The 26660-nt window shown below is 41.5% G+C and overlaps 1 protein-coding gene across 2 annotated transcripts in view; it reads left to right on the top strand.

Moving 5' to 3' along the window:
- The window catches only part of efl1 (elongation factor like GTPase 1), a 291123-nt gene that overhangs the window by 11311 nt on the left and 253152 nt on the right, over positions 1 to 26660 (top strand). For both annotated transcript variants that reach the window (XM_059952643.1, XM_059952644.1), the window contains exons 2-7: positions 1279 to 1382; positions 8948 to 9015; positions 16520 to 16604; positions 18091 to 18224; positions 18555 to 18692; positions 22072 to 22286. In XM_059952643.1, coding sequence (XP_059808626.1) covers positions 1279 to 1382; positions 8948 to 9015; positions 16520 to 16604; positions 18091 to 18224; positions 18555 to 18692; positions 22072 to 22286 — 744 coding nt within the window. The remainder of the gene's footprint in view (positions 1 to 1278; positions 1383 to 8947; positions 9016 to 16519; positions 16605 to 18090; positions 18225 to 18554; positions 18693 to 22071; positions 22287 to 26660) is intronic.

Below are 26660 nucleotides of genomic sequence, written 5' to 3'. Positions count from 1 at the left end.
TCATTGAGAGATTCTGGGTGTTTATTGTTTTGAATAACATCTCAGAGTAAGTTGCATGCAGGATCTAATTGGGTTATGGATATAGGCAGGGAATTGGTGTCAGTCTGGACAGGGTCCCTAACCTTTTCTATGCCATAGATTGCTACCATTGATTGAGGAGTCTGTGGACCCCAGGTTGAGAGCCTTTGATCTAAGGGAATTTGAGGGATAGGTAGAATCAAAGAGGATTTATATAAAATTTAAAAGATAGTGATCTACTATTTATCCTCAAGATGAGTGAAAGGGTCAACATGTTTAAGTACAAGTTGTAAACTGAAATAACCACTTTTTTTTTGTGAGTTACATTATTATTCTATCTTTCTTATATTTGATAAGCATTTAAGATGTATTTCTCCATGCACAGTAAAGACTAGAAGGTGATAAACATTGCAATTGCTTTATCTTTAAATGCATCCACCACTTAAAAAGATTACCTGGTTGGTTTCCAAAGCAAATTTCTCAAGTATCCCACCCCGTGAACCAGCAGCTATGGTACTCATCATTACTGCTGAGAGAGAAGCATCCTGTTGGAATGTGTCTCCACTTAACATGGGATTCAATGCAAAATATGGTGGTGAATTAAGGAGTTTGTATGTTCTTCCCGTGACTGCGTGTGTTTCCTTCTTGGTGGAATGGTTTCCAGCTACAGACCAAAGATGTTCTCATTGGTAGGTTAAGTGGTCATTGTAAATTGTACCGTGATTAAATTGGGTGTTGTTGGCATGGTAAGGTGTTCACTCCTAACCCATTTTAAGGGGTAAGGTGTTCCTTCAGAAGGATTTTGGAATTAGGTGGACAATTATCTTAGCCTTGGACCTTCATGAAATGTTTTCTCATTCTAAGGATTGTAGGTGTTGCTGTGGGAGATACAATTACAACAGGAACTTTCTGCAGGGTGTGTCAGTTAATAAGAAAGTTTCTAAAATTTTGGGAATAATATTCTGGTATGAGTTTTATCAGTGTAACCAGGATGTCATGGTCTTGTGATAACTGTCAGCTGTCCATACTGAATTTGGTAACTATAGCAATTAGTTATTAACTTTTGGTTTCAATCAGCTTCAGATTATTCATCTTAAAATTTAAGCTTTATGCATTGCTAACTTCAGTATCACAAAATACCAAAGACAATTGCTTTTGCTGCATTTTTTCTGGTGTGGGACATTCTGAGTGCAGATCATGATCTTGAGTTCTATTAATATGATTAATATATGCTGTCATTTAATTTGTATGTCCTTACAGAACTGAAGTTAAAATGGGTCATACTAATTTGGCAAATATTGTTGACCTGCAAAAGAATACTGCCAACATCAGGAATATCTGTATCATAGCTCATGTGGACCATGGTAAGATTTCTTTCTTTATTAAAACATCTTATAGAAACATAGAAAAACCTACAATACAATACAGGCCCTTCGGCCCACAATGCTGTGTCGAACATGTACTTACTTTAGAAATTACCTTGGGTTACCCATAGCCCTCTATTTTTCTAAGCTCCATGTACTTATCCAGGAGTCTCTTAAAAGATCCTATCGTATCCGCCTCCACCACTGTCGCTGGCAGCCCATTCTACGCACTCACCGCTCTCTGCATTTAAAAAAAAACTTACTCCTGACATCTCCTCTGTACCTACTTCCAAACATTTTAAAAATTTGTTGTCTCGTATTTGTCATTTCAGCCCTGGGAAAAAGCCTCTGGCTATCGACACTATCAATGCCTCTCATCACCTTATACACCTCTATCAGGTCACCTCTCATCCTCCATCGCTCCAAGGAGAAAAGGCTGGGTTCACTCAACCTATTCTCATAAGGCATGCTCCCCAATCCAGGCAACATCCTTGTAAATCTCCTCTGCACTCTTTCTATGGTTTCCACATCCTTCCTGAAGTGGGGCGACCAGAACTGAGCACAGTACTCCAAGTGGGGTCTGACCAGTGTCCTATATAGCTGCAACATTACCTCTCTGCTCCTAATCTCAATCCCATGATTGATGAAGGGCAATGCACCATATGCCTTCTTAACCACATAGTCGACCTGAGCAGCTTTGAGAGTCCTATGGACTTGGACCCCAAGATCCCTCTGATCCTCCATACTGCGAAAAGTGTTACCATTAATATTGTATTCTGCCACCATATTTGACCTACCAAATGTTGAACTCCATCTGCCACTTCTCAGCCCAGTTTTGCATCCTATTAATGTCCCACTGTAACCTCTGACAGCCCTCCACAGGATCCACAACACCCCCAACCTTTGTGTCATCAGCAAATTTACTAACTCATCCCCCCACCTCCTCATCCAGATCATTTATAGAAATCATGAAGAGAACAGGTCCCAGAGCAGATCCCTGAGGCACACCACTGGTCACCGACCTCCATTCAGAATATGACCCACCTACAACTACTGCTAGCCTTCTGTGGGCAAGCCAATTCTGAATCCACAAAACAATGCCCCTCTCTTTTGGCCAGATGTGCAGTCCTTCTTAGGTGGAGAGATGCTGCCCCACCCACTCATGCTCAATGGCTTAGAGATATTATGTCCTGCTTAGACCTTGAAAGGATTCATTATTCACTTCTTTATTCAGACATAAAGTTCCAAAAATGTGGGGACCTTTTCTTGAATATTTTCATAATTCCCATTTAGATTAAGGGTGCATCCCTCCCTTTTTTTCCTTTTGCATTTAAGTCCCTTACTTCCAGCTTCTTACGGTTAAGATTTATGTTTTTTTTTTTGATGTGTAAACATATTATAGATTAGGTAGTGGGCAACCTACCTTTTTATAAATACAGCTCTGTAGTGATAAAGTTCTGATTAGCTTTTTTATATATCGTAAGGTTGGCTTGGAGTTGGGTAGTGGGAAGGTGGGGTGGTAACCAACTTTATACGATTCCATATGGGTGCTTTTCTTAATTGTTATGAACTGTACTTTGATATGTTTGTTTTGCACTGTATAAACCTCTTTTTTATTGTTTTTTTTTCATTTTGTTGCTTTGTAAAAACCTCCTAAAAGTAAAAAAAAAGAGCAATGTCCCCTTGGATCTCGTGCCTCCTTACTTCCTCAATAAGCCTTGCATGGGGTACCTTGTCAAACGCCTTGCTGAAATCCATATACACTACATCTACTGCTCTATCTTCATCGATGTGTTTAGTGACATCCTCAAGAAATTTAATTATGCTGGTAAGGCACGACTTACCTTTGACCAAGCCATGCTAACTATTCCTAATCATATTATGCCTCTATAAATGCTCATATATCCTGCCTCTCAGGATCTTTTCCATCAATTTGCCAACCACTGAAGTAAGACTCACTGGTCTATAATTTCACTGGCCTATAACTTCCTGGTATATCTCTGTTCCCTTTCTTGAATAAGGGAACAACATCGGCAACCCTACAGAACCTCTCTCGTCCCCTTGATGATGCAAAGGTCATTGCCAGGGGCTCAGTAATCTCCTCTCTCACCTCCCACAGTAGACTGGGGTATATCTCATCCGGTCCCAGTGACATATCCAACTGCTTTCCAAAAGTTCCAGCACATCCTCTTTTTTTAATATCGATATGCTCAAGCTTTTCAGTCCGCTATAAGTCATCCCTACAATCGATAAGATCCTTTTCTGTAGTGAACACTGAAGCAAAGTATTCATTAACTACCTCTGCTCTCTCCTCCGGTTACATACACACTTTTCCACTGTCACACTTGATTTGTTTTATTCTCTCATGTCTTATCCTCTTGCTCTTCACATACTTGTAGAATGCCTAGGGGTTTTCTTTAATCCTGTCAGCCAAAGCCTTCTCATGGCCCCTTCTGGCTCTCCTAATTTCATTCTTAAGCTCCTTCCTGCTAGTCTTATTAATCTTCTAGATATCTATTATTGCCTAGTTTTTTTGAACCTTTCGTAAGCTTTTCTATTCTTCTTGACTAGATTTACACCAGCCTTTGTGCATCATGGTTCCTGTACCCTACCATTCTTTCCCTGACTCATTGGCACATACCTATGCAAAATTCCACACAAATATCCGCTGAACATTGGCCTAAGAATATCTGTTTCCAATTTTTGCTTCTAAGTTCTTGCCTGATAGTTTCATATTTCCCCTTACTCCAATTAAACACTTTCCTTACTTGTCTGTTCCTATTCCTCTCCAATACCATGGTAAAGGAGATAGAATTGTGATCACTATCTCCAAACTGCTCTCCCACTGAGAGATCGGACACCTGACCAGTTTCATTTCCCAATACCAGATCAAGTGCAACCTCTTCTCTTGTAGGCTTATCTACATATTGTGTTTAGAAACCTTCCTGAACACGCCTAACAAACTCAACCCCATCTAAACTTCTTGCGTAGGGAGATGCCAATTAATATTTTGGAAACTAAAATCTCCCACCACAACAACCCTATTATTATTACATCTTTCCTGAATCTGTCTCCCCATCTGCTCCTCGATGTCCCTGTTACTATTGGGTGGTCAATAAAAGGCACCCATTGGAGTTATTGACTTCTTCCTGTTCTTTACTTCCACCCACAGAGAATCAGTGGCCAATCCCTCCATGTCTTCCTCCTTTTTTGCAGCTGTGACACTATCTCTGATCAACAGTGCCACGCCTCCACCTCTTTTGAATCCCTCCCTGTCCTTCCTGAACCATCTAAAGCCTGGCATTCTAAGTAACCATTCCAGCCCCTGAACCATCGAGGTCTCTGTAACAGCCACAGCATCACATCTCCAAGTACTGATCCACGCTGTAAGTTAATTTGCTTTGTTCATAATACTCCTTGCTTTTAAAATAGACACATCTCAAACCATTGGTCTGAGCTCATCTCTTCTCTGTTACCTGTCAGTCCTCCCTCTTGCACTGTGTACAAGCTTTCTCTATTTGTGAGCCAACCACTCCTTCCTCCGTCTCTTCAGTTTGGTTCCTACTCCCCAGCAGTTCTAGTTTAAGCTCTTCCCAATAGCCTTAGCAAACCTCCCAGCGAGGATATTGGTCCCCCTTGGATTAAAGTGCAATCTGTCCTTTTTGTACAGGTCATGCCTGCCCCAAAAAAGGTTCCAAAACCCAGAAATTTGAATCCCTGTCCCCTGCTCCAATCCCTCAGTCGTGCATTGATCCTCCATCTCATTTTATTCCTATACTCACTGTCACATGGCACAGGCTGTAATCCCGAGATTACTACCTTTGAGGTCCTACTTCTCAACTTCCTTCCTAACTCCCTGTAGTCTGTTTTCAGGACCTCCTCCCTTTTCCTACCTATGTTGTACCCATATGTACCATATGTACCACAACCTCTAGCTGTTCACCTTCCTACTTCAGGGTATCGTGGACGCGATCAGAAACTTTCTGGACCCTGGCACCTGAGAGGCAAACTACCATCCGTGTTTCTTTCCTACATCCACAGAATTGCCTGCCTGACCCCCTAACTACAGAGACCCCTGTCACTGCCATCCTCCTCCTTTCCCTAACCTTCTGAGCCATGGGGCTACACTCTGTGCCAGAGGCTCAGTACTGTTGCCTCCCCCATGTAAGCCGTCTCCCCCCAACAGTACTCAAACAGGAGTACTTATTGTTAAGGAGGACAGCCGCAGGGGTACTCTGTAGTATCTGACTCTTGCCCTTTCCTCTCCTGACTGTTACGCACTTACTTATCTGTCTCCTGAGACCCCGCTGTGACAACTGACCTATAGCTCCTCTCTATCACCTCCTCACTCTCCCTGACCAGATGAGGGTCACGAGCTGCATTTCCAGTTCCCTAACGCAGTCTCCCAAGGAGCTGCAGCTCGACGCACCTGGCACAGATGTGACCATCCGGGAGGCTGGGAGTCTCCTGGACATCCCACATCTGACACTGAGCACAGAACACCGCCTCACACACGTACTTCCTTTCTCTGTTCTGCACAGGCAACCTATCTCACCTCAACCTGTTATCGCCTAAGCCCTGTTGAGCCAAAGCCCTCCTACTCTGTTACCCACTCCTCTGTCACCCACTCTATAAAGCTGTCTTCTTTTTAAACTCTTCTCGTGTTCTAACTGGCTGATATCCATATGCTTGTGCAGTTGTGCCTCGATCCTGTGTGAACATGGGATGATCAGATTTGCCAGTTGCTTTTCACTGATGATTTTCCAACAATGGTTTGACAATGGATTCTTCATGTTCCTCTTTAGTGTAACATAAACTTGTGGCAGTTCCCAAACCTTTGTGATAGCAAAGTTGCCACTGAAACTGTATCAAGCTGGTCAGGATCAGTGACTAATTTTTATGTTATTTTATTGCCTAATTAAATATTTTAAAAGGTTTAAAATTTTTCTGTACTCTTGTTTTCTTTAAAAAAAATAATACTTGAAAGTGTTAATGGCATTGCTTACCAAGCTGTCAAATGTTTTACTGTGCTCTTCGTTAATAGGCTTGCTGAGGCTTCCCCACATGAAAGCATTGTGCCACAAATGCCCCAGCTTGTTAGTGTAAATTGACAGTAGGGGAATCTGCAAAATGCTATAGTCATTATCCTTGACATGTGAACAGCCACATGAATGAGCAGGGAATGGAAAAGATATAAAACACGTACAAACATTTGTGCAGTTTAAGTTCACGTTGTGGGCTGAAGTGCTTGCTCATGTGTGGTTTCTGCATCTTCCATATCCATGCCAAAATGAGTGGTTGTTGCATTCAGTCAGCTTTGATTCAGTTTCACAAAAGGTAGCAGGAATTGTGGAAATGCTTACATTGCTTATTTGATGTGAAATGCAATGGTCAATATTAAACTAAGACTGGAATGCAATGACATTTCTAGGTGATTTATAAAATTGTACTAGGGATACCTGCGTGGTGGCATATATTGATAGCTATCTCATCTATTTTGTAGGGAGCTGGGATATTTTTTAGTGTTTAATAAGTTTAGTATCTTTACTTCTGATTTAAATATGGATCCTGATATTTTAGATCTGATTGTCAAAATTTGCTGTTTGACTGTGGCTTATGTTCTGCATTGTGCATTCAATACTCTAGGTTGTGAGTGATTTACATTTACATGTTTGATCTGAATTAATGAAATGTATCATTTGAAGATGTGCTGTATGTAGTTGTTACTGATAAGAGTACCACAAAAACAAATCAAAATTGAGTACTAAAGTACATGAATTGTTATTTAGTTAAATTATTTGAAAGCGGTACACTTAGACTATGAAGTAAAACCAAATGAAATTGGAAATAATAGGAGCAGTTTTGGAAAGAGGAACAAAGTTACCATTTCAGCGTTTCATGAGAGCTGGGAACAGTTGGAAGCAAAGAGGTTTCAGGACATGGAAAGAAGAAAGAAGTGGGGATCAGAGATCTATGGCAAGCTATGATAGAGTGGCAAACAGAATGTGTTAGACGACAAAGTTGGCAACAAAACAAAACCAAAAATGTTCATGTTCATAACCAAAAACTTCATATTATCTGTCATTGCTCAACTGATTGTGAATGGGAGATAGGAGTGGAGGCTGCTCATGAGCAGAAGAGGCTGAGGTAGTCAGACTGGCAGCTGAGTGTAAGGAAGCTGGCTGGAAGAACATCATCTACACCGTGGAGGTAGGATGCCGGGGCTTCATTAGCACATTGATGACAAGTTACTCTGTGATATGGCAGTGATTGAGGTGGGGCTCAGGAGGCAGAAAAGGGCAGTGAGGAGGAAGGACAGAAATTAGGAGGCTGACTAACCCAATTGGAAGCTGCAGGGCGTGGCAGGGAGACATCTGTTGCACTGCTCCACATCAGATGTACTAGGGCTGCGGGAGCGAAACATCAATGACTGGTGGCCCCCGACTGAAAACAGTAGGACACTGTTGGAGGGGCGGCAAGCATCTTCCTGTAAATTTCATTGACTCACTTTCAGGGAGTCTTCGTCTTATGTTCTCAATACTTATTGCTTATTTATTTATTATTATTATTTCTTTCTTTGTTAACTTTAGCACACTGGTTGAATGCCCAAGTTGGTGGGGTCTTTTGTTAATTCTATTGTGGTTATTATTTGTTGTGGATTTATTAAGTGTTCCCACAAAAATATTAATCTCAAGGTTGTATATGGTGACATATGTCCTTTGATAATAAATTTACTTTAATATTCAGTCTAGAAGATCCTAGCATGTCCAATTGGAAGATGTAATGCCTTTCGTTCAGCTTGTGTGGAGGTTTACTGGAACAGTGCAGAAGTTGAAAGCACAGATTTGGAGTGGAAATGTAAAAGTAGATTGAAGTGACAAATAGCTAGAAGCTTGGAAATGAGTGTGCACATAATGGAATGGAGCTTTTCTGTACAGCAATCACTCAGTATGTGATCTTAATGTAGAAAAGACCGCGTTCGCAAATAATGTACCAAATTGACAGAAGTAAATTACAGCATCACTTGGAGGAAGTGTTTATGACATTGCAAAGTTGGAAATTCAGCGATAAAAAGGGTGGGTATTTCATCTCCTGTAATTACCTAAGGAAAAGAATCAGTGTTGGATTTGAAAGAGTAAGCCAGGTTATCACAGAAGGAATTACCTTTTCAAAGGTGATGTGAAAATCTGCATCCTTGTGTTCAATCCCCTACGTGGCCTCACTATGGCTTCTACAAATTCACACAACCTTATGAAAATTTTACTTTCTGATTTCTCATCATTTGTGTGCCATTGATATTTATTTAATCTCTGGAATTATCTGCCTGAACATGTTTTTTTTTTAACCTATAAGCCACTCCTTAAGCCTTGCCTCATTGATCTAAATTTTGATTATCTGCCCTAATTTCAATTTTTAAATAAAAGTATTTGAAAATATTTTATAAATGCATCTAATTGTTACAAATAAGTGACTGATTAGAAATTTAGAAATATTTCTGTATTGTTATGAATGATTTATTATTTCAAATATGTTTTTGTTGCTAACATGTTTGTTTACACTTATAGGAAAAACCACGTTAGCCGATAGCCTTATTGCTAGCAATGGAATCATTTCTAATCGACTTGCAGGAAAGGTAAGCTAATGTGCTAATGTACATATAAAAAAATGATTTTGTTGATAATGTATTGACAATTATTGTCAAGTAGATTGATTCCTTTAGTGTATTAATGGTACACCTGAATGCTGATTCGCTTGAAAGTACTGTACATTATTTTTAGCTACCTAGATCTAGCAAAGCAGTGATTTTTTTTTACATGTCAGCTACAAACTGGAATTTAGGTAGTGTGTAATGATATCACATTTTCTCTGCTTTTAAGTTGCTTCTGTTTGGCAATGTAAACAAAACGTTTAGTTTTACCAGCATTGCAACTGAACAAGATTTATTTAGTTTCACACTTAATCTACCAGAAGACAGAAATCCAGGATCAATTCAGTTTATGGTTAAAGAAACTTGCTTTTATATTGTTGCTTTTGTATTCCAAATAATTAACTAGGAATGAAAGGCAGGCTCTGTTGTAGAGAAGGCTGTAGGTATTTTTCTTTCAACAAGGTTCCACATGCTTTACTGGATAATGGCTCGACAGTGTGTTTTAAAATTTTTGGTTGAGGAGTTAACATTGTCCACAATACTGGAGTCTGCCTGCCTTTAAGTAGTGCCACAAGTTCTGTTATATCTACCTGGCTCGCAAAGTATTGTCTTTTCAATTGTCGGCTCCTATGTCAGAGTAGTATGTAATGAAATGTCAGTCTAGATTTTGTATTCAAGTTTTATATTGCTACTGATATACAGCAATATTAATTCATCTACCTCTGGAGTCAGGGGGCTAACATGAGATTGGAGTGCAGGCAGAATATTTGGAGGGTTCCCATTTTCTGTAGAATCCATTGTGAAGGAGCATCTACATGGTTTTTGTGAGAAATCCGACCAATCCTTAAAATGCTATAACTCAGTTATTGGCTTACAGTACCCAGTCCTGACTGTAGTACTCTTCAAAATTAAACTATGATGCAGCCCTTTTAGAACACTAGCAACATAATGATATTGGAGACTGGATGCATGAAACACTTCATGAATGATGATCCAAAATTTTTGCTATATTGTTCAGGAGTATCTGAGTAATAGAAATGGGCATTCCTGCAGTGGTGGTGAAAGACAATATTTGATTACTTCTAAGTAGTCAGTTTCTATATATACTAACACATACTGTAAACATCCTTTGCCTAACCATCCTTTCAGTTACCTTGGCTTGTAACTATCCAAGATAGAAGACCAATTAAGTCAGTGAAGAGTCAAAGAGTCATAGAATTAAATAGCTATTTCATATCAAGGATATATATTGCACTAATTTCTGTAGTTTCTAATAGTTTCAAGTGTTTGAAGTTGATATTTGTCTTGGAGACAGAAGAGACTGCAGATGCTGGAAGCTGAAGCAAAAAAAAATCTGGAAGAACAGAATCAAGCTGCATCTGTGGAAGGAAAGGAATTGTCAATGTTTTGATTCAAAACCCTGCATGGTGCAGCTGACATTTATTTTCTCCTACAGATACTGCTTTACCCACTGAGTTCAGTTTGTTATTCAATGTTAGTATATTTTTTGTCACTGGGCATAAAGCTTTTTACAAATTGCATTACTTTGTAATATAATGGTTGGTGTCAGTATTTTCTCATTATGCGGATGTGCAGAGCATAACCACAATACAGAGCTATTAACTCAGCCTGTCCAAAAAGAACACTAGAAAGAACATGGGAAATTGGCATAACTATGTTGTGAGGTCATTATGCTGATGTGCAGAGCATAACTATAATAGGGAGCTATTAACTCAGCCTGTCCAGAAAGAACATGGGAAATTGGCATAACTATGTTGTGAGGTCACTTGGAGTCTGATTATTTTCCTTGGAAATTTCTCTGAATTTTCAGCTATTCTCCTATTTCTTTATTTTCTCAATCAACTCTTCAATTGTATTCATATTAAAACCAAAGGTGAGATAATCTGTGTGTGCTTTTCTGTACAACTTTCCAGTTGGTTCTTTTATTTCATTGAAATTGTTATATCTATTGACTGATTAATACTGTCAAAGTAGTTAGAATTGACAGTTATGGCTGAAAAAAGATTATAGCTGGGAACTTAATGTCCAAGGATAAACACTATTGAAAGGACATGCAGGAAGGCAGAAGAAGTGGCGTGGTTCTGTAAAAAATGAAATTAAATCATTAGAAAGAAGTGACATAGGGTCAAAAGGTGTTGAATTGTTGTGGATAGAACTAAGGAATGCAAGGGTAAAAAGGCACTGATGGCAGTTATATACGGACCCCCAAACAGTAGTAGGGATGCAGTCTACAGATTACACTGTGAGATAGAAAATGTGTACCAAAAGATCAATGTTACATTAGTGATGGGGACTTCAATATACAGATAGATTGGGGAAAATCAGGTTGATGCTGGATTCCAAGAGGGGGATTTTCTGGTTTGGGTGTTATGCAATGGATTGGAATTGATTAGAGAGCTTAAGGTAAAAGAACTCTTAGGGGAAAGTGATCATAATATGATTGAATTCACGCTGAAATTTGAGAAGGAGAAGCTAAAGTCAGATGTATCGGTATTTCAGTGGAGTAAAGGGAACTTCAAAGCCATGAGAGAGGAGTTGGCCAAAATTGATTTGGAAAAGAACACTGGCAGGGATGATGACAGAGCTGCAATGGCTAGAATTTTTGGAATCAATTCGGAAGGCACAGGATATATACATCCTAAAGAGGAAGTAGTATTCTGAAGGCAAGATGACACAACCATAGCTAACAAGGGAAGTAAAAGCCAAAGAGAGGGCATATAATAAAGCAAAAAGTTATTGCAAGACTAGAGAATTGTGAAGCTTTTAAAAACCAACAGAAGGCAACTAAAAAGTCATTAAGAAGGTAAAGATGGAATAAGAAAGTAAGCTAGCCAATAATATTAAAGAGGATTAAATTAAATATTATATTTCTTCAGATACATAAAATGTAAAAGAGAAGCAAGAGTGGATATTGGACCACTGGAAAACGATGCTGGCGAAGTAGTAAGGGAGTACAGGAAATGGTGGACAAACTGAATAGGTATTTTGTCTCAGTCTTCATGGTGGAAAACACTAGCAGTATGGTGGAAGTTCCAGGTGTCAGGGGTCATGAAGTGTGTGAGGTTACCAGTACGAGGGAGAGGATTCTTGGGGAAACTGAAAGGTCTGAAAGTAGATAAGTCACTTGGACCAGATGGTGTTCACCCCAGGGTTCTGAAAGAGGTGGCTGAAGAGATTGTGGAGATATTTGTAATGATCTTCCAAGAATCACTAGATTCCAGAATGGTTCCAGAAGACAAGAAAATTGTAGTCAAGAAGGGAGTGAGACAGCAGAGAGGAAACTATAGGCCAGTTAGTTGGTTTTACAGGTTTTACAGCTCGGTTTTACCTCCTCCCCAAGATCCACAAGCCTGACTGTTCCGGCAGACCCATAGTTTCAGCCTGCTCCTGCTCCACTGAACTTGTGTCTGCCTACCTGGACTCCATTTTATCCCCCATAGTTCAGTCTCTCCCCACCTACATGCCCTTCACCTTTTCAATAATTTTGAATTCCCCGGCCCCGACCGCTTCATTTTTACCATGGATGTTCAATCCTTATACACCTCCATCCCACATCAAGAAGGCCTCAAAGCCCTCTGCTACTTTTTGTATAACAGACCCCACCAGTTCCCCAGCACCACCACACTCCTCCGGTTGGCGGAGCTTGTTCTAACTCTCAATAACTTCTCCTTTGGTTCTTCCCACTTTCTCCAGATCAAGGGCGTAGCCATGGGCACTTGCATGGGCCCCAGCTATGCCTGCCTCTTTGTGGGTTATGTGGAACAGTCTATGCTCCAAATCTATACTGGCACCACTCCCCAACTTTTCCTCCGCTACATCGACGGCTACATTGGTGCTGCTTCCTGCACCCATGCTGAGATCGTCAATTTCATCAATTTTGCTTCTAACTTTCACCCAGCCCTTAAATTCACTTGGTCCATCTCGGACACTTCTCTCCCCTTTCTTGATCTCTCGGTCTCCATCTCTGGAGACTGACATCTTCCCCCCTCCCCCCCATTCCTGATGAAGGGTCTCGGCCCGAAACGTTGGCTGCTCTTTACTCACAGATGCTGCTTGGCCTGCTGAGTTCTTCCAGCGTTGTGTATGTATTCTAGGCCAGTTAGTCTGATGTCAGTGTTTGGCAAGATGTTGGAGTCAATTGTTAAGGACGTAGTTTCGGGGTACTCGGAGGCACATGATAAAATAGGCCATAGTAAGCATAGTTTCCTCTGTTGGAATTCATTGAAGAAATATCAAGCAGGATAGACAAAGGAGAATTGGTTGATGTTGTGTACTTGGATTTTCAGAAGGCCTTTGACACGGTGCCACACATGAGGCTGCTTAAGCTACGAACTCATGGTATTACAGGGAAGATTCTAGCATGGATAACGCAGTGGCTGATTGGCAGGAGGCAAAGAGTGGGAATAAAGGGAGCCTTTTCTGGTTGTCTGCTGATGACTAGAGGTGCTCCACAGAAGTCTATGTTGGTACCAATTCTTCTTACGTTATATGTCAATGATTCGGATGATGGAATTGATGGCTTTGTTGCAAAGTTTGCAAAGGATATGAAGATTAGTGAAGGGGCAGGTAGTTTTGAGGAAGTAGAGAGGCTACTGAAGGACTTAGATTAGGGGAATTGACAAGGAAATGGCAGATGAATATAGTGTCAAAAGAGTATGGTCGTGCACTTTGGTGGAAGAAGTAAAAGGGTTGATTATGGAGAGAAAATTCAAAAATCTGAGGTGCAAAGGGATTTGGGACTCCTTGTTCATGATTCCCTGAAGGTTAATTTGCAGGTTGAGTCTGTGGTGAGGAAGGCAAATGCAATGTTAGCTTTCGTTTCAAGAGGACTAGAATATAAAAGTAAGGATGTAATGTTGAGACTATAAAGCAATGATGAGGCCTCACTTGGAAGTATTGTGAACAGTTTTGGGCCCTTTGTCTTAGAAAGGATGTGCTGAAATTGGAGAGGGTTCTAAGGAGGTTAACGGAAATAATTCCAGGATTAAATGGCTTGTTGTATGAAGAGCATTTGATGGCTCTGTGCCTGTATTCACTGGAATTCAGAAGAATGAGGGGACCTAATTAAAGCCTATCAAGTGGTAAAAGGCCTTGATAGTGGCCTCATAGTTCCCTTACCCTGTACCTCCAGCTTCAACCTACTATTCAAGATCCACAATTCTGCCTGTCCAGGGAGACCCATTATTTCTGCTTGTTCCTGCCGCATTGAAATTGTATCTGCATACCTCAACTCAGCTGTATCTTCCCTGGTTTGGTCCCTTTCTACCTACATCTGTGACACTTCACATGCTCCTGATCTTTCCAATGACTTCATCTAATTTCACTATGGATGTCCAGTCCCTATACATCTCCATCCCCCCCCACCAGTTTCTTTCTGGACACCAGACCCGACCAGATCCACTCCTCCAGTACTGACCTTTGTTGGCAGAACTTGTCCTCACTCATGATAATTTCACCTTCGGCTCCTCCCACGTCCTTCAAACAGAAGGTGTAACCATGTGGTCTCACTTGGGTCCCAACAATGCCTGCCTGTTTGTCAGCTATGTGGAGCAGTCTATGTTCTAAGCCTACCCAGGTATCACTTTCCAGCTATCCCTACACACATTGAATGCTGCGTTCTGCGTCCATGCTGAGTTCATTGACTTCATCAGCCTTTCCTCCAACTTCTATACTGTCCTCAAATTACCCAGATCATTTCTGACACCTTTCTCAGTCTCTCTGTCTCTGGAGACAGCTTACCTACTGATGTCTATTATATACCCACGGATTCTCACAGCTACCTGGAATATAGCTCTTCCCACCCTGTTACTTGTAAAAACGCCATCCCCTTTTTTTCAATTCCTCTTCCTTCAACACATCTGCTCTTAGGATGAGGCATTTCATTCCAGAACTAAGGAGATGTCCTCCTTCTTCGAAGAAAGGGGCTTCCTTTCCTCCACCTTCAACTCTGCCCTCAACCCCTTCTCTTCCATTTCAAGCTCATCTGCCCTCACCCCATCCTCTTGCCACCCCGCCAGTGATACGGTTCTTCTTGTCCTCACCTACTACCCCACCAGCTTCTGCATCCAGCACATAATTCTCCGTAACTTCTGCCATCTCAAATGGGATCCAACCACCAAGCAGATCTTTTCCTCTCCCCCCCCCCCCCCCGCCAACTTTTTGCTTTCTATAAGGATCCCTTGTACATTCATCCCTCCCCCCTGATCTTCCTCCTGGCACTTAACCTTGCAAGTGGGTCAAGTGCTACACCAGCCCTACACCTCCTCCTTGACTACCATTCAGGGCCCCAAACAGTCCGTCAAGGTGAGAGATCACCTATGAATCTGTTGGGATCATGTACTGGGTCTGGTGCCTACTGTATATCGTTGAGACCCAACATAGATTGGGAGACCACTTTGCTGAGCACCTATGCTCCGTCCACCAGAAAATGTGGGATCTCCCAGTGGCCATCTATTTTAATTCCACTTCCCATTCCTTTCCGACATATCAGTCCATGGCCTCTACTGTCGGGAGAATGCCACACTTAGGTTGGAGGAGCAACACTTTATATTCCGCTTGGGTAGCCTCCAACCTGACGGCGTGAACATTGATTTCTCGAACTTCCAGTAATGCCCCTCCTTCACCATTCCCCAATCCCATTTCCCTTTCTCACCATATCTCTTTAACTGCCTATCACTTCCCTTTGGTGCTCCTCCCCCTTTTCTTTTCTCCATGGCCTTCTTTCTTCTCATATCAGGTTCCCCCTTCTCCAGCCCTGTATCTCATTCACCAATCAATTTCCCAGCTCTTTACTTCACCCCTCCACTCCTGGTTTCACCTATCACCTTCTGTTTCTTCCTACCCTTGCCTCCCCACCACTTTCTAAATCTGACCTCATCTTTTTCTCCAGTCCTGATGAAGGATCTTGGCTTGAAATGTTGACTACTCTTCCATAGATGCTGCCTGGCCTGCTGAGTTCCTCCAGCATTTTGTGTGTATTGCTTGGATTTCCAGCATCTGCAGATTTTCTCTTGTTTGTGGATATGGAGAGGATGTTTCCTACGGTGGGGGTATCTTAAGACCAGAGGACACAGCCTCAGAATAGAGGGCGTTCTTTCAAAATGGAAATGAGGAGGAATTCTTTTGCCAGAGAGTGGTGAATGTGTGGAATTTGTTGCAGCTGCGGAGATCAAGTCTTTATGTATATTTAAGGCAGATGTTGATAGATTTTTGATTGGTCAGGACATGAAGGGATATGGGAGGGAAGGCAGGAGATTGGGGCTGAGAGGAAAAATGGATCAGCCATGATGAAATGGTGGAGCAGACTTGATGGGCCAAATGCCCTAATTCTGTTCCTCTATTTTATAGTCTAAAGTGTTGCAAAGTAACACCAAAGTTGCAGAAATAACTTATGGATATGGTTTAAATTCCTAACCTGTTAGGCTTTTACATTTGAAGGACCTGTATGTATCTTTCTTTATCTTTGTAGTTACGGTATATGGACAGTCGAGAAGATGAGCAGATCCGAGGAATCACAATGAAATCCAGTTCCATATCATTGCACTTCAGTATAGGTAAATGTTTTCATAAACTTGAAGGCTATTGGACAATTTACAGCATAAATGGAAACCATTTTGCATGTTCTGGCTAATCTACTCTTTGCCAGAGTAATTCAAAACTTAGCATGTGGTTTGCTCCCTTCCAATAGTTAAAGTAAAAAAAAATCGTCAGTTAAGTTCATTGTCATATGCACGAGTAAAAATGAAAACCTACTTATGGCAGCATTAGATGCACAACATTCACATAATAGTATTCAAAAGCGCTGGATCAATAATTCAGAGATCCGATCTGAGTTCAGAAATAGTGGAATTTAAATTTGGTTAGTAAACTGGATTTAAGGAGGAGTTGTTTATTTACAATGATGACAACAACAGATTGTAATTAAAACCTATCTGTTTAATTGCTGAAAATCTGTCTTCAAGGAAAAAAAAAATCTGTTGTCCTTACTTGGCCTGTATGTGATTGACTCTTAAATGCCCTTTAATAGCAAGCTATTCAAGTCAAGGCTATTTAGGGGTTGGCAATTAATGTCAGCTTTTCCAGTGGTGCAGAGATCCACAAAAATGAATGAATATTTTAAAAATATATAGGTCCTCCCTTCTAAAGGAATGATGCCAGCTTCCAGTGTTTTCCCTCATAACTTCAAGATAAATATTTTTTCTCTCTGTAATTACTTAGGATAAGATCATTGTGGGTTTTATCCTGGGAAGGTGTGCTTTCAAAAATGTTCTCTTGATAACCAGAGGTTCACAAGTTTAATTATCTTTTGTTTGCAGCTGATGAAAGAACATAGGAGGGTTGCCACAATGCAATCCATCCGGAGATCCAAATATGATTGCTTTAAAACAGCACTTTATTTGTGAATATGGTTTCCTCTAAAGGCGAGGAAGCATTTAAGTACAATTATTGGTCCTTACAAATGTCCATATGGTGCAAAAATAATCCTTGCTCTGTTTGATAGATTTGGAAGTTGAAGTCTAATGGCATGAGAGAGCCATCCTAAGCACATTTATTTTTTGCATCAGTTGCAATGTGTATAATTGAAATAATGCTTAGGTTACGCTGACAACACCCTGAAACATTGTCTCCATTTAAGCATTCCTTACTCCTTACTCATTGTTGTTGAGTGAGAGCGTGGAGTTCTGGCCAACAGCTTTTGGAGCATCTTTACCAGAAAGACTGCAGCAGTTCATGATGGTTAACCTTCACTTCTCATGAACAGCTTAGGATGGTTAGTTAATGACAGGGTCAGTCTGTCGATATTGTCAATATTAATATGATATTAGAAAGCAATTGTTTAATAATGTATTCTCAAAATTCTACAATTGCATGTTGTTTTATATATATACACACACACAAATACATATATACATACATACATACATGTTTGGAAGTCACAACTGGAGAGGTAGAATTTAGAGATTGGTGAATCTCGGTGTTCTAACTTCAATTAGTAAAATGGTTTGTGGAAGTTAATATGTGTTAACTTATGTTTCACAGATAATCAAGAATACCTCATCAATATGATTGATTCTCCTGGTCATGTGGATTTTTCTTCTGAAGTATCTACTGCTGTGCGTGTGTGTGATGGTGCTGTTGTTGTCGTTGATGTTGTTGAAGGTGTTTGCCCTCAGGTAAACTCAGAATATGTAAACTTGAATCATTGACAGTTTGAAACAAAATCTATTTAATAAATTGCAAGTAAATGGCTTCAGGAGAAGAGATAATAATTGTGGAAAAAATTAGCCTAGTGAGAATTCCTAATTACAGGAGTGTCAACTTATTTATTTGCCCAAGTTGGTTTTTCACAGGCACTATTAAAAACAAATTTTTTGAGATTTTGCCAGCTAAATAGATTATCTAGAATGCATCATTGTGGGTACAGTGCTGAAACAATGATTTATTTTGATTGCTGTAGATAATCTAAATAGAAATCAGGAGTACTACTGTTGTTTCATTTCCAGACTCAGGCAGTGCTGCGCCAAGCTTGGTTGGAAAACATTCGCCCAGTTTTAGTAATTAACAAAATAGATCGACTGATCATTGAACTAAAGCTAACTCCATTGGAGGCTTATATTCATTTGCAGAAGATTCTGGAGCAGGTAAGAAGAAAATAGCTTATTGTGCTTTCTTTAAAATTTATTTTTGTGTAATTCATACCTGTTTTGGCAGCAACTGTCCATATTTATCATGTTTAGTATATTGAGGTGCACGTAAATCATTTGTTAGTATACCTAACATTTTTTAAAGAATGCTAAATGAGGCTCAAAAATATATCTTGAATGGATATTGGTCATTTTCTTTGTTAAATGTTAATTTTACTGTCTCTATGAAAGTGTTATCTGTATTCATCAATTTTGTAACACATGACCAGTGAGATTTATGAGCTGATGACAGCATGTCAACACTGAGAAAGTGCTGCTGGAATTGATGCAGAATAATGCGGTGTCCATTTTCAAGGTAGACACAAGTAAAATTATTGAGCTGATTATCTATGACACATACATAGTATAGGAAATTGTTAAAGGAAATAGGGAGGATGGGTCTGGATTATAACTTAAAAAGTTTGATGGAATATAAACTAATTCAGCAATGATATCAGATGTGTCGTAACAAATTCAATATTCAACCTGAGGAGTCTTCCAGGAAGAGCTCGGGAGGTGATAACCTGTGAGAATTCTTATTTGATACTGCATAGGAGGGATGAGTAAAGGTGCTTTTTGGAGGGATGGAATAAGGCAGTTTGAATAATAATCTGTAGCTGAAACTAACATTGTGAAAGAAGCAAACAGGAGGAATTCTGCAGATGCTGGAAATTCAAACAACACACATAAAATGCTGGTGGAATACAGCAGGCCAGGCAGCATCTATAAGGAGAAGCACTGTCGATGTTTCGGGCCAAGACCCTTCGTCAGGACTCACAACTTGAGTCCTATAAGAACTTGTATTTGGTTAATTTATTTCCCAACCTCAGTATATCCCAAATTGCTTATTAATTAATAGACTAACCTTAATGCCATCATGTTTGTAAAGAAAGAGTGGCAGCCAGTTTAAAACAGAAATTAATGATTGATTAGGTGATCTGTTGTTAGTGTTAGCCAGGATACTCTCTACCCATGTTTGAATGAAGCTATGGCAACCTTTGTGCATACTTAAGCAAGGATAAGTTTTACAGTTATGATAACTGTAGCAGTGCTAATTTTGTAATACAAATTTTGTTTAGAAAAGTATTTAATTGTTAAGACGGTGCTTAATAGATTGGTGGTATGAAAAACTGGATTTCTGGATTTCACAAGCTTTGGGGGAGGACAACAGCAAACAAAATGTTGTTTGATATAGCTTTCTAAAGCCTTGATGAAATCCTTTGTATTATACTCAGAAGATAGCTGCTTACAACGTGAAGAAAGAAAATATGGGATTGAGATAATCAAAGTTCAAAAGTTCAAAGTGAATTTTATTATCAGAGTACATGGGTATCTCCAGATACAGCCCTGAGATTCATTTTTCTTTTGGGCATACTCAGCAAATCTATAGGCTAGTAACTATAAAAGGATCAATGGAAAATCAACCAGAAGAAAATATGGTGCATTATTTGGCACTGGTGATCATCGATGGGTGTTCTCTGGGCTGCAGAAATTGTTCTAGATAATATTTTGTTATGTACGTATGAAAAGTCATATGTACTTTGTCATGTATTTTTGGTTAGCAGATGTTTACAATTGCAGTTAAAGGATGCATTCCTATGGAAAATAGTGAGAGTTCAAAGTAGGCTTGCACTGGTAATTATTGATTTCTTGCTAATACATCTCTGTAGCGTAGACCAAAGCACGTCTTTGGGTCAGGTAAAATCACTTGGGAAGACAATATCTTTAGCCAGAGAGTGCTGAATCTGGAACTTGTTGTCACAAGCAGTTGTGGAGGCCAAGTCTTTACATATACTGAAGGAAGAGTTTGTTAGAATCTTAAACACAAAGTATACTGCCGATGCTGTGGTCAAATCAACACATACAAACAAGCTGGATGAACTCAGCAGGTCGGGCAGCATCCGTTGAAATGAGCAGTCAATGTTTCGGGCCTTGAGCCTTCGTCAGGACTGAAGAAGGAGGGATCAGAGGCCCCATAAAGAAGGTGGGGGAGGGTGGAAAACCAATCAGAGGAAAGATCAAGGGGTGGGGGAGGGGAAGCAGGGAGGGGATAGGCAGGAGAGGTGAAGAAAGAATCAAAGGGGAAAGCACTATGGGTAGTAGAAGAAGGCAGAATCATGAGAGAAGTGATAGGCAGCTAGAAGAGGAGAGAGAGTGAAGGTGAGATGGGGGAAGGGAGAGGGAGGGAATTACCGGAAGTTGGAGAATTCGATGTTCATGCCAAGGGGCTGGAGACTACCCAGAAGGTATATGAGGTGTTGCTCCTCCAACCTGAGCTTGGCCTCATCATGGCAGTAGAGAAGGCCATGTATGGACATATCCAGATGGGAATGTGAAGCAGAATTGAAGTGGGTGGCAACCGGGAGATCCTGTCTGTTGTTGCGGACGGAGCGGAGGTGCTCGATGAAGTGCTCCCCCAGTCTGCGTTGGGTGTCGCTGATGTAGAGGAGGCTGTATCGGGAGCAACTGATGCAATAGATTACCCCAGCAGACTCACAAGTGAAGTGTTGCCTCACCTGGAAGGACTGTTTGGGGCCCTGAATGGTGGTAAGGGAGGAGGTGTAGGGACAGGTGTGGCACTTGCGCTTACAGGAATAGGTACCAGGTGGGAGATCTGTGGGGAGGGACATGTGGACCAGGCAGTCGCAGAGGGAACGATCCCTGCGAAAAGCAGAGAGGGGTAGAGAGGGAAAGATGTCCTTATTGGTGGGATCCTGTTGAAGGAGGCGGAAGTTGCGGAGGATAATATGCTGGATCTGGAGGCTGGTGGGGTGGTAGGTGAAGACAAGGGGAACACAGTCCCTGTTGTGGTGATAGGGAGGATTGGGTGAGGGCCGAAGTGCGGTAAATGTTGACTGCTCATTTGAATGGATGCTGCCTGACCTGCTGAGTTCAGCCAGCTTGTTTGTATGTGTTGACTTGATAGAATCTTGATTGGTCAGGGCATGAAAGGATACTGGGTGAAGACAAGAGATTGGGGCTGAGAGGAAATATGGATCAGCTGTGATGAAATGGTGGAGCAGACTAGATGGGCCAAAATGGCCTAGTTCTGCTCTTATATCTTATGATCTTATGATATTGAAAACCAGAGGAAAAGTCTAGGGAATGGTAGAGTGGATTAATGAGGAAAGAGACCTGTCTCTTGTTAAGAATAAATGAAGAGTAATGAAGAATGCAAATTTGTGAAACTGAACTAAATTATAACAGCTGTATCTGAAGCTTTGTGATTATAGCAATGAAGTTTGAAGTGCAATATTTTATTGAAAGGTGAACTTTCTATCTTCTTAAAAATGTTTTGCCCATTTTTTCATTGTACAATAATATCTGAATACTTTAGGTAAATGCGGTAACTGGGAGTCTTTTTACTTCAAAAGTATTGGAAGAGAGAGCGGAGATGGATGTCACACCAGAGCCCAGTTTAGGCTCTAAGACCAGTGGACAGATTTATGACTGGAGTGCTGGCCTGGAAGAAACAGATGATTCACATCTTTACTTTGCCCCTGAGCAAGGAAATGTGGTTTTTGGAAGTGCTGTTGATGGCTGGGGCTTCAGGTATGTATGTTTTTTGAAAATGTTCTTTAATCTGGTAGTAGAAGTGCCAAAGGCCTGAGTTAGATGTGCTAAATTCCTGGTAAAGTTAGTCCTAATGCTAAATCTGAAATTGTAAAAACATGATTGGAAATGCGAAAGACTCTGTAGAAGCTGCAAATCCAGGACAACACACCAAATGCTAGAAGAACTTAGCAGGTCAGACAGCATCTACAGAAAAGAAGCAGGAGGAGGCTATAATTAGAAGGTGGGGTGAAAGGAAGGAATGCAAGGTAGAAGGTGATAGGTGAAGTCGGATGCATGGGGAAGGGGTATGAAGTATGGTGCTAGGAGGTGAAATGTAGAAAGGGTGAAGGGCTGGAGAAGAAGGGATTTGATAGAAGAGGAGAGTGGACCATGAGAGAAAGGACGGGAGAGGGAGCACTAGGGAGAAATCATAGGAGAAGAGGTAAGAAGAGGAGCCAGAGTGAGGAAATGAAAAAGAAGGAAGGAGGGGGTGGAAGAAATTACAGGATATTTGACAAATCAATCAATGTTCATGGCATCAGATTGGAGGCTGTTTAGATGGAATATGAAGTGATGTTCTTCCAGCCTGAGAGTAGCCTTCTCATGGCAGAAGAGGAGGCCATGGATCAACATGATGGAATGGGAATGTGGATTGGAATTAAAATGGTTGGCCACTGGAAAATCTTTTTCACCTTTCAGTAAAAGGTGCTCGACAAAGCAGTCCACCAATCTACATTGGGTTTCACCAGTCTAGTGGAGGCTGCATTGGGAGCACTAGATATAGTAGGTGATCCTAACAGATTTGACAGATGTATTATTCTCTTATCTGGACAGACTTGGGGCCTTGAATGGAGGTGAGGGAGGAGGTTGATGGGCATGTGTAGCGCTTCTTTTGCTTGTAGGGATAAATGTTAGGAAGGAAATTAGTGGGGAGGGACGAATGAGTAAGGGAATTGTTGGAGCAATCCTTATGGAAAGTGGAGAGTTGTGGGGAGATAAAAGGTGAGTTGGTGGTAGGGTACAGTTGAAGGTGGCAGAAGTTGCGCAGAATAATGTGTAGGATGTGGGGTGGTTAGTAAGGACAAGAGGAACTCCATACCTTGTTAAAGCAGCAGGAAGATAGGATGCACGCAGATGTCAGGGAAATGGAGGACATGTGGGTGAGGGCAGCATCAGTGGTGGAGGAAGTTCTTTGAAGAAGGAGGACATCTCTGATGTTCTGAAAAGGAACAGATTTGGTGGAGGTGAAGGACCTAAAAGGGAATGGCATTTTTGCAGGGGACGGGGTGGGAAGAGGTAGAGTCAAGATAGCTGTGTGAATCGGTAATTTTTAAAAAAAATATCAGTAGACTACTGTGTCCAGAAATGAAGACGGATCAAGAAAAAGGTGAATGGTGTCAGAAGTGGATCAAGTGAATTTAAGAGCAGGGTAGAAGCTGGAGGCAAAGTTGATGAAACTGAAGAGCTCAGCATGGTGCATGAATAAGCACCAATGCAATCGTTACTGTATCACAGAAAGAATCGGGAAGCATTACCAGGGCAGGCTTGAAACATGGACTGTTCCACATAGCCAAAGAAAAGGCAGGTGTAGCTGTGTCCTGTGTGGTGTGGGTACCCTTGGTGACACTGAGTTTTGAGAAAGTGGGAGGAGCTGAAAGAGAAACTGTTGAGTGCGAGGACCAGTTCTGTCAACTGAAGGAGGAGGATGGTGGTGGAGGGGAATGGGTTGAGAAAGCAGAGAGTTTTAAGACCTTATTGATTGGGCAAAGAAGTTTATAGGGATTGGACATCCATTGTGAAAATTAGGCATTCAGATCCAGGGAATTGAAAGTTGTTGAGATTGAAAGAATGTGAAGTGTCATGGATGTAGGTGGGAAGGGACTGGACCAAGGGGGATAAAATGGATTTGAGGTATGCAGATATGAGTTCAGTAGGGCAGGAACAGAGAGAAACCAGACATTCGGGGTTTGTGGGTCTTGGGTAGAAACAAGCAGTGTGGGGTAAGGGAACTTTTAGGTTGGTGGCAGTGGATGGGAGATCTCCAGAGTTGACGAGGTGAGTGCTGGTGCAGGAGGCAGTGGCCTGATGGTCCGGAATGGGGTCCTTTTCCAGGGGATAAGTAACAGAAGGTGTCTGAGAGTGCTGCCTGGCCTCAGCAAGGTAGAGGTTAGTCGCCAGACTACAACGGCACCTTTTCAGTCTCTGGGTTTGATGGTGAGGTTGTGATTGGTGCAGAGAGAGTGGAAGGCAGTGCATTCAGAAGAAGTAAGTTCAAAGAAGAGAGAGGAGTGCTGAAGTTGAGCTAGTTGCTGTCTCGTCGACAATTAGAGTTGAAAGGATCCAGAGTAGGCAGAAAAGCAGGATGGGGTGACTGAGAGGAGAAGGTTGGAGACGGGAGAAGGGTCATTGGGGCGGGGCAGGGAATCCTTGGCAAAGAACTGGGTTCGGAGACAGAGGCGACAGAATATGAGCTCTGTGTTGTGGCAGGTGTGGAATTCACTGAGGTGTGGGTGAAAAGGGGACAAATGTAAGGCCCTTGCTGAGGACAGAACATTCCACCTCAGAGAGGGGAATAGTGAACACATGGCAAGGATTAGAGCTGGGGTGTTGTGGGGGGGGGGAAGTTGCTGGCATCAGAGGAGAGGGGAGGGTTGGGTGTAGGAGAATGGTGGAAGCTTTGAGGACCCAAAAGGTGATGGAAGGAGCCTTGGAGACCTGCGACTGGGGGGATGTGGTGGGGGAAGGGGAACCCAGGGGCCAAATGTAACTTAGAAAAGTCTTGGCCTGGAGATGGAGACAGCTGAGGCTTGGGGCTGGAGGCCATGTAATTCATGGTCTGAAGGCATCCGGGGATTTTGAAACTGGAGTCGGAAATAGTGGTATCTGTGGTCCGATGTCATCTGATGTCTGAGTTTGAAGCTGCAGGGGTCGTGGTCTGGAGACGGGTAATCTTCCAATCCTTCCTGGAAACGAGGAAGGAGAAGAATCACCATTTGGAAGCGTGTATATGGTGGAGGATGAAATGTTGGTGAGAGGTAAATGTCAAGCTGTGGGGAGTGAGGCTTGGAGTTGTGGCAGAGACTGAGACTGGTCCTGCAGCAATCTCCACACGGTGCAGAGGGTGCCACATGGAATTCGCGGGAGAATGTCGGTACCTGGGTTCTTCGGTGAGTCAAAACTGGGAGACCTGAAAATAGAGCTGGAAGCAAATTGGGGGAAAAAAAAGTTGGAAGTTATTTGTGCCATTTGCACAAATTAGAAAATGTTAAAAGCAGCCTTATATCATTCACATTGGCTTCTGCTTGCATGACTTAAAAGCAGTAATGGTTTGTTAGCTCATAGTAAGTAGGTCAGTGCCATTGAAGAGCTTCCTGTGGCAACCAAGCAGAATGTCTTGGAAATGAGGAAGTGTGGGTAAGTGGAAGTGGAGCGGGAAGTCATAAAGTGGGAAATTTGTGGGAAGGAGAGAAATTGTGAGTGGGGAGTAATGAGGATGAGTCACGAGAAAGTAGAGTGCGTGAAGAATGTTTCCGTGGTGCATTAGCCTGACTTGTGGAACAGCACCATTTGGACTGGGAGCCATGATCAGGCTGGGGAATGAGCCTGGCTTCTGTAGACAGAGCAACATTAAGCTGGTGGTTCCGCAAATTGAATTTGGGTGAGAGTTTCACCTAAGTAAGAATTCATTGAATCGGTGACTGCATTATTACATATCCTAGCAATTTCCCTTTTAAATTGCTCAGGGTTTGAGGGAACAGACAAGGTAGTTATTGAATAGATGTTTGCCCATATGATGGGATCCAGAAGAGCAGATGTTGTTTCAGAAAAAGGGATTGCCCAAGTATAAGGCAAAGACAAAGAGAAATTTCAGTGTGCATGATAGGAGTATTTGGATTTCTGTACCCTAGAGAGCTGTGAAAGCAGTTAGTGCTTGTATTTGAGGCTGAGTTTGACAGGATTTTGAACTGTAGAGAAGTTAAGGCTAAAGAATAAGCAGAAAAATGGATTTGAAGGCAAGATTAGATCAGTCTTGACTTTATGACTGGCGGAGCATGTTTAAGAGGCTGTAAGAAGCTCATGTTCTTAAATTTTACAAAGTGTGAAATAAGACAAGTCTGCAGCTACTTTCCAGTCAGAACTGTAGCTGGAGGCCAGAGCATATTTTTATTTATCTTTTCGTTCGATAAATTGAAAAGGTTAATTCAGGTAGATAGTTTTCTCTTGTCCCTTTAATAAATTTTCCTTTGCTGTTGCTGGTAAGGTCTACACTTTTATTGTCTGTTCCAAGTGGTTCTTGAGAAGGTGGTAGTGACCTGCATTTTTGTTGGAGATGGTCATAGCCTCATATTTTGGTGGAAATGTTGCCTGCCA

Source organism: Hypanus sabinus, chromosome 28, assembly GCF_030144855.1.
Source record: "Hypanus sabinus isolate sHypSab1 chromosome 28, sHypSab1.hap1, whole genome shotgun sequence".
Taxonomy (NCBI): Eukaryota; Metazoa; Chordata; class Chondrichthyes; order Myliobatiformes; family Dasyatidae; genus Hypanus; species Hypanus sabinus.
Note: the sequence above shows the minus strand (reverse complement) of the source record. Positions and strands in the feature narration are given on the sequence as shown.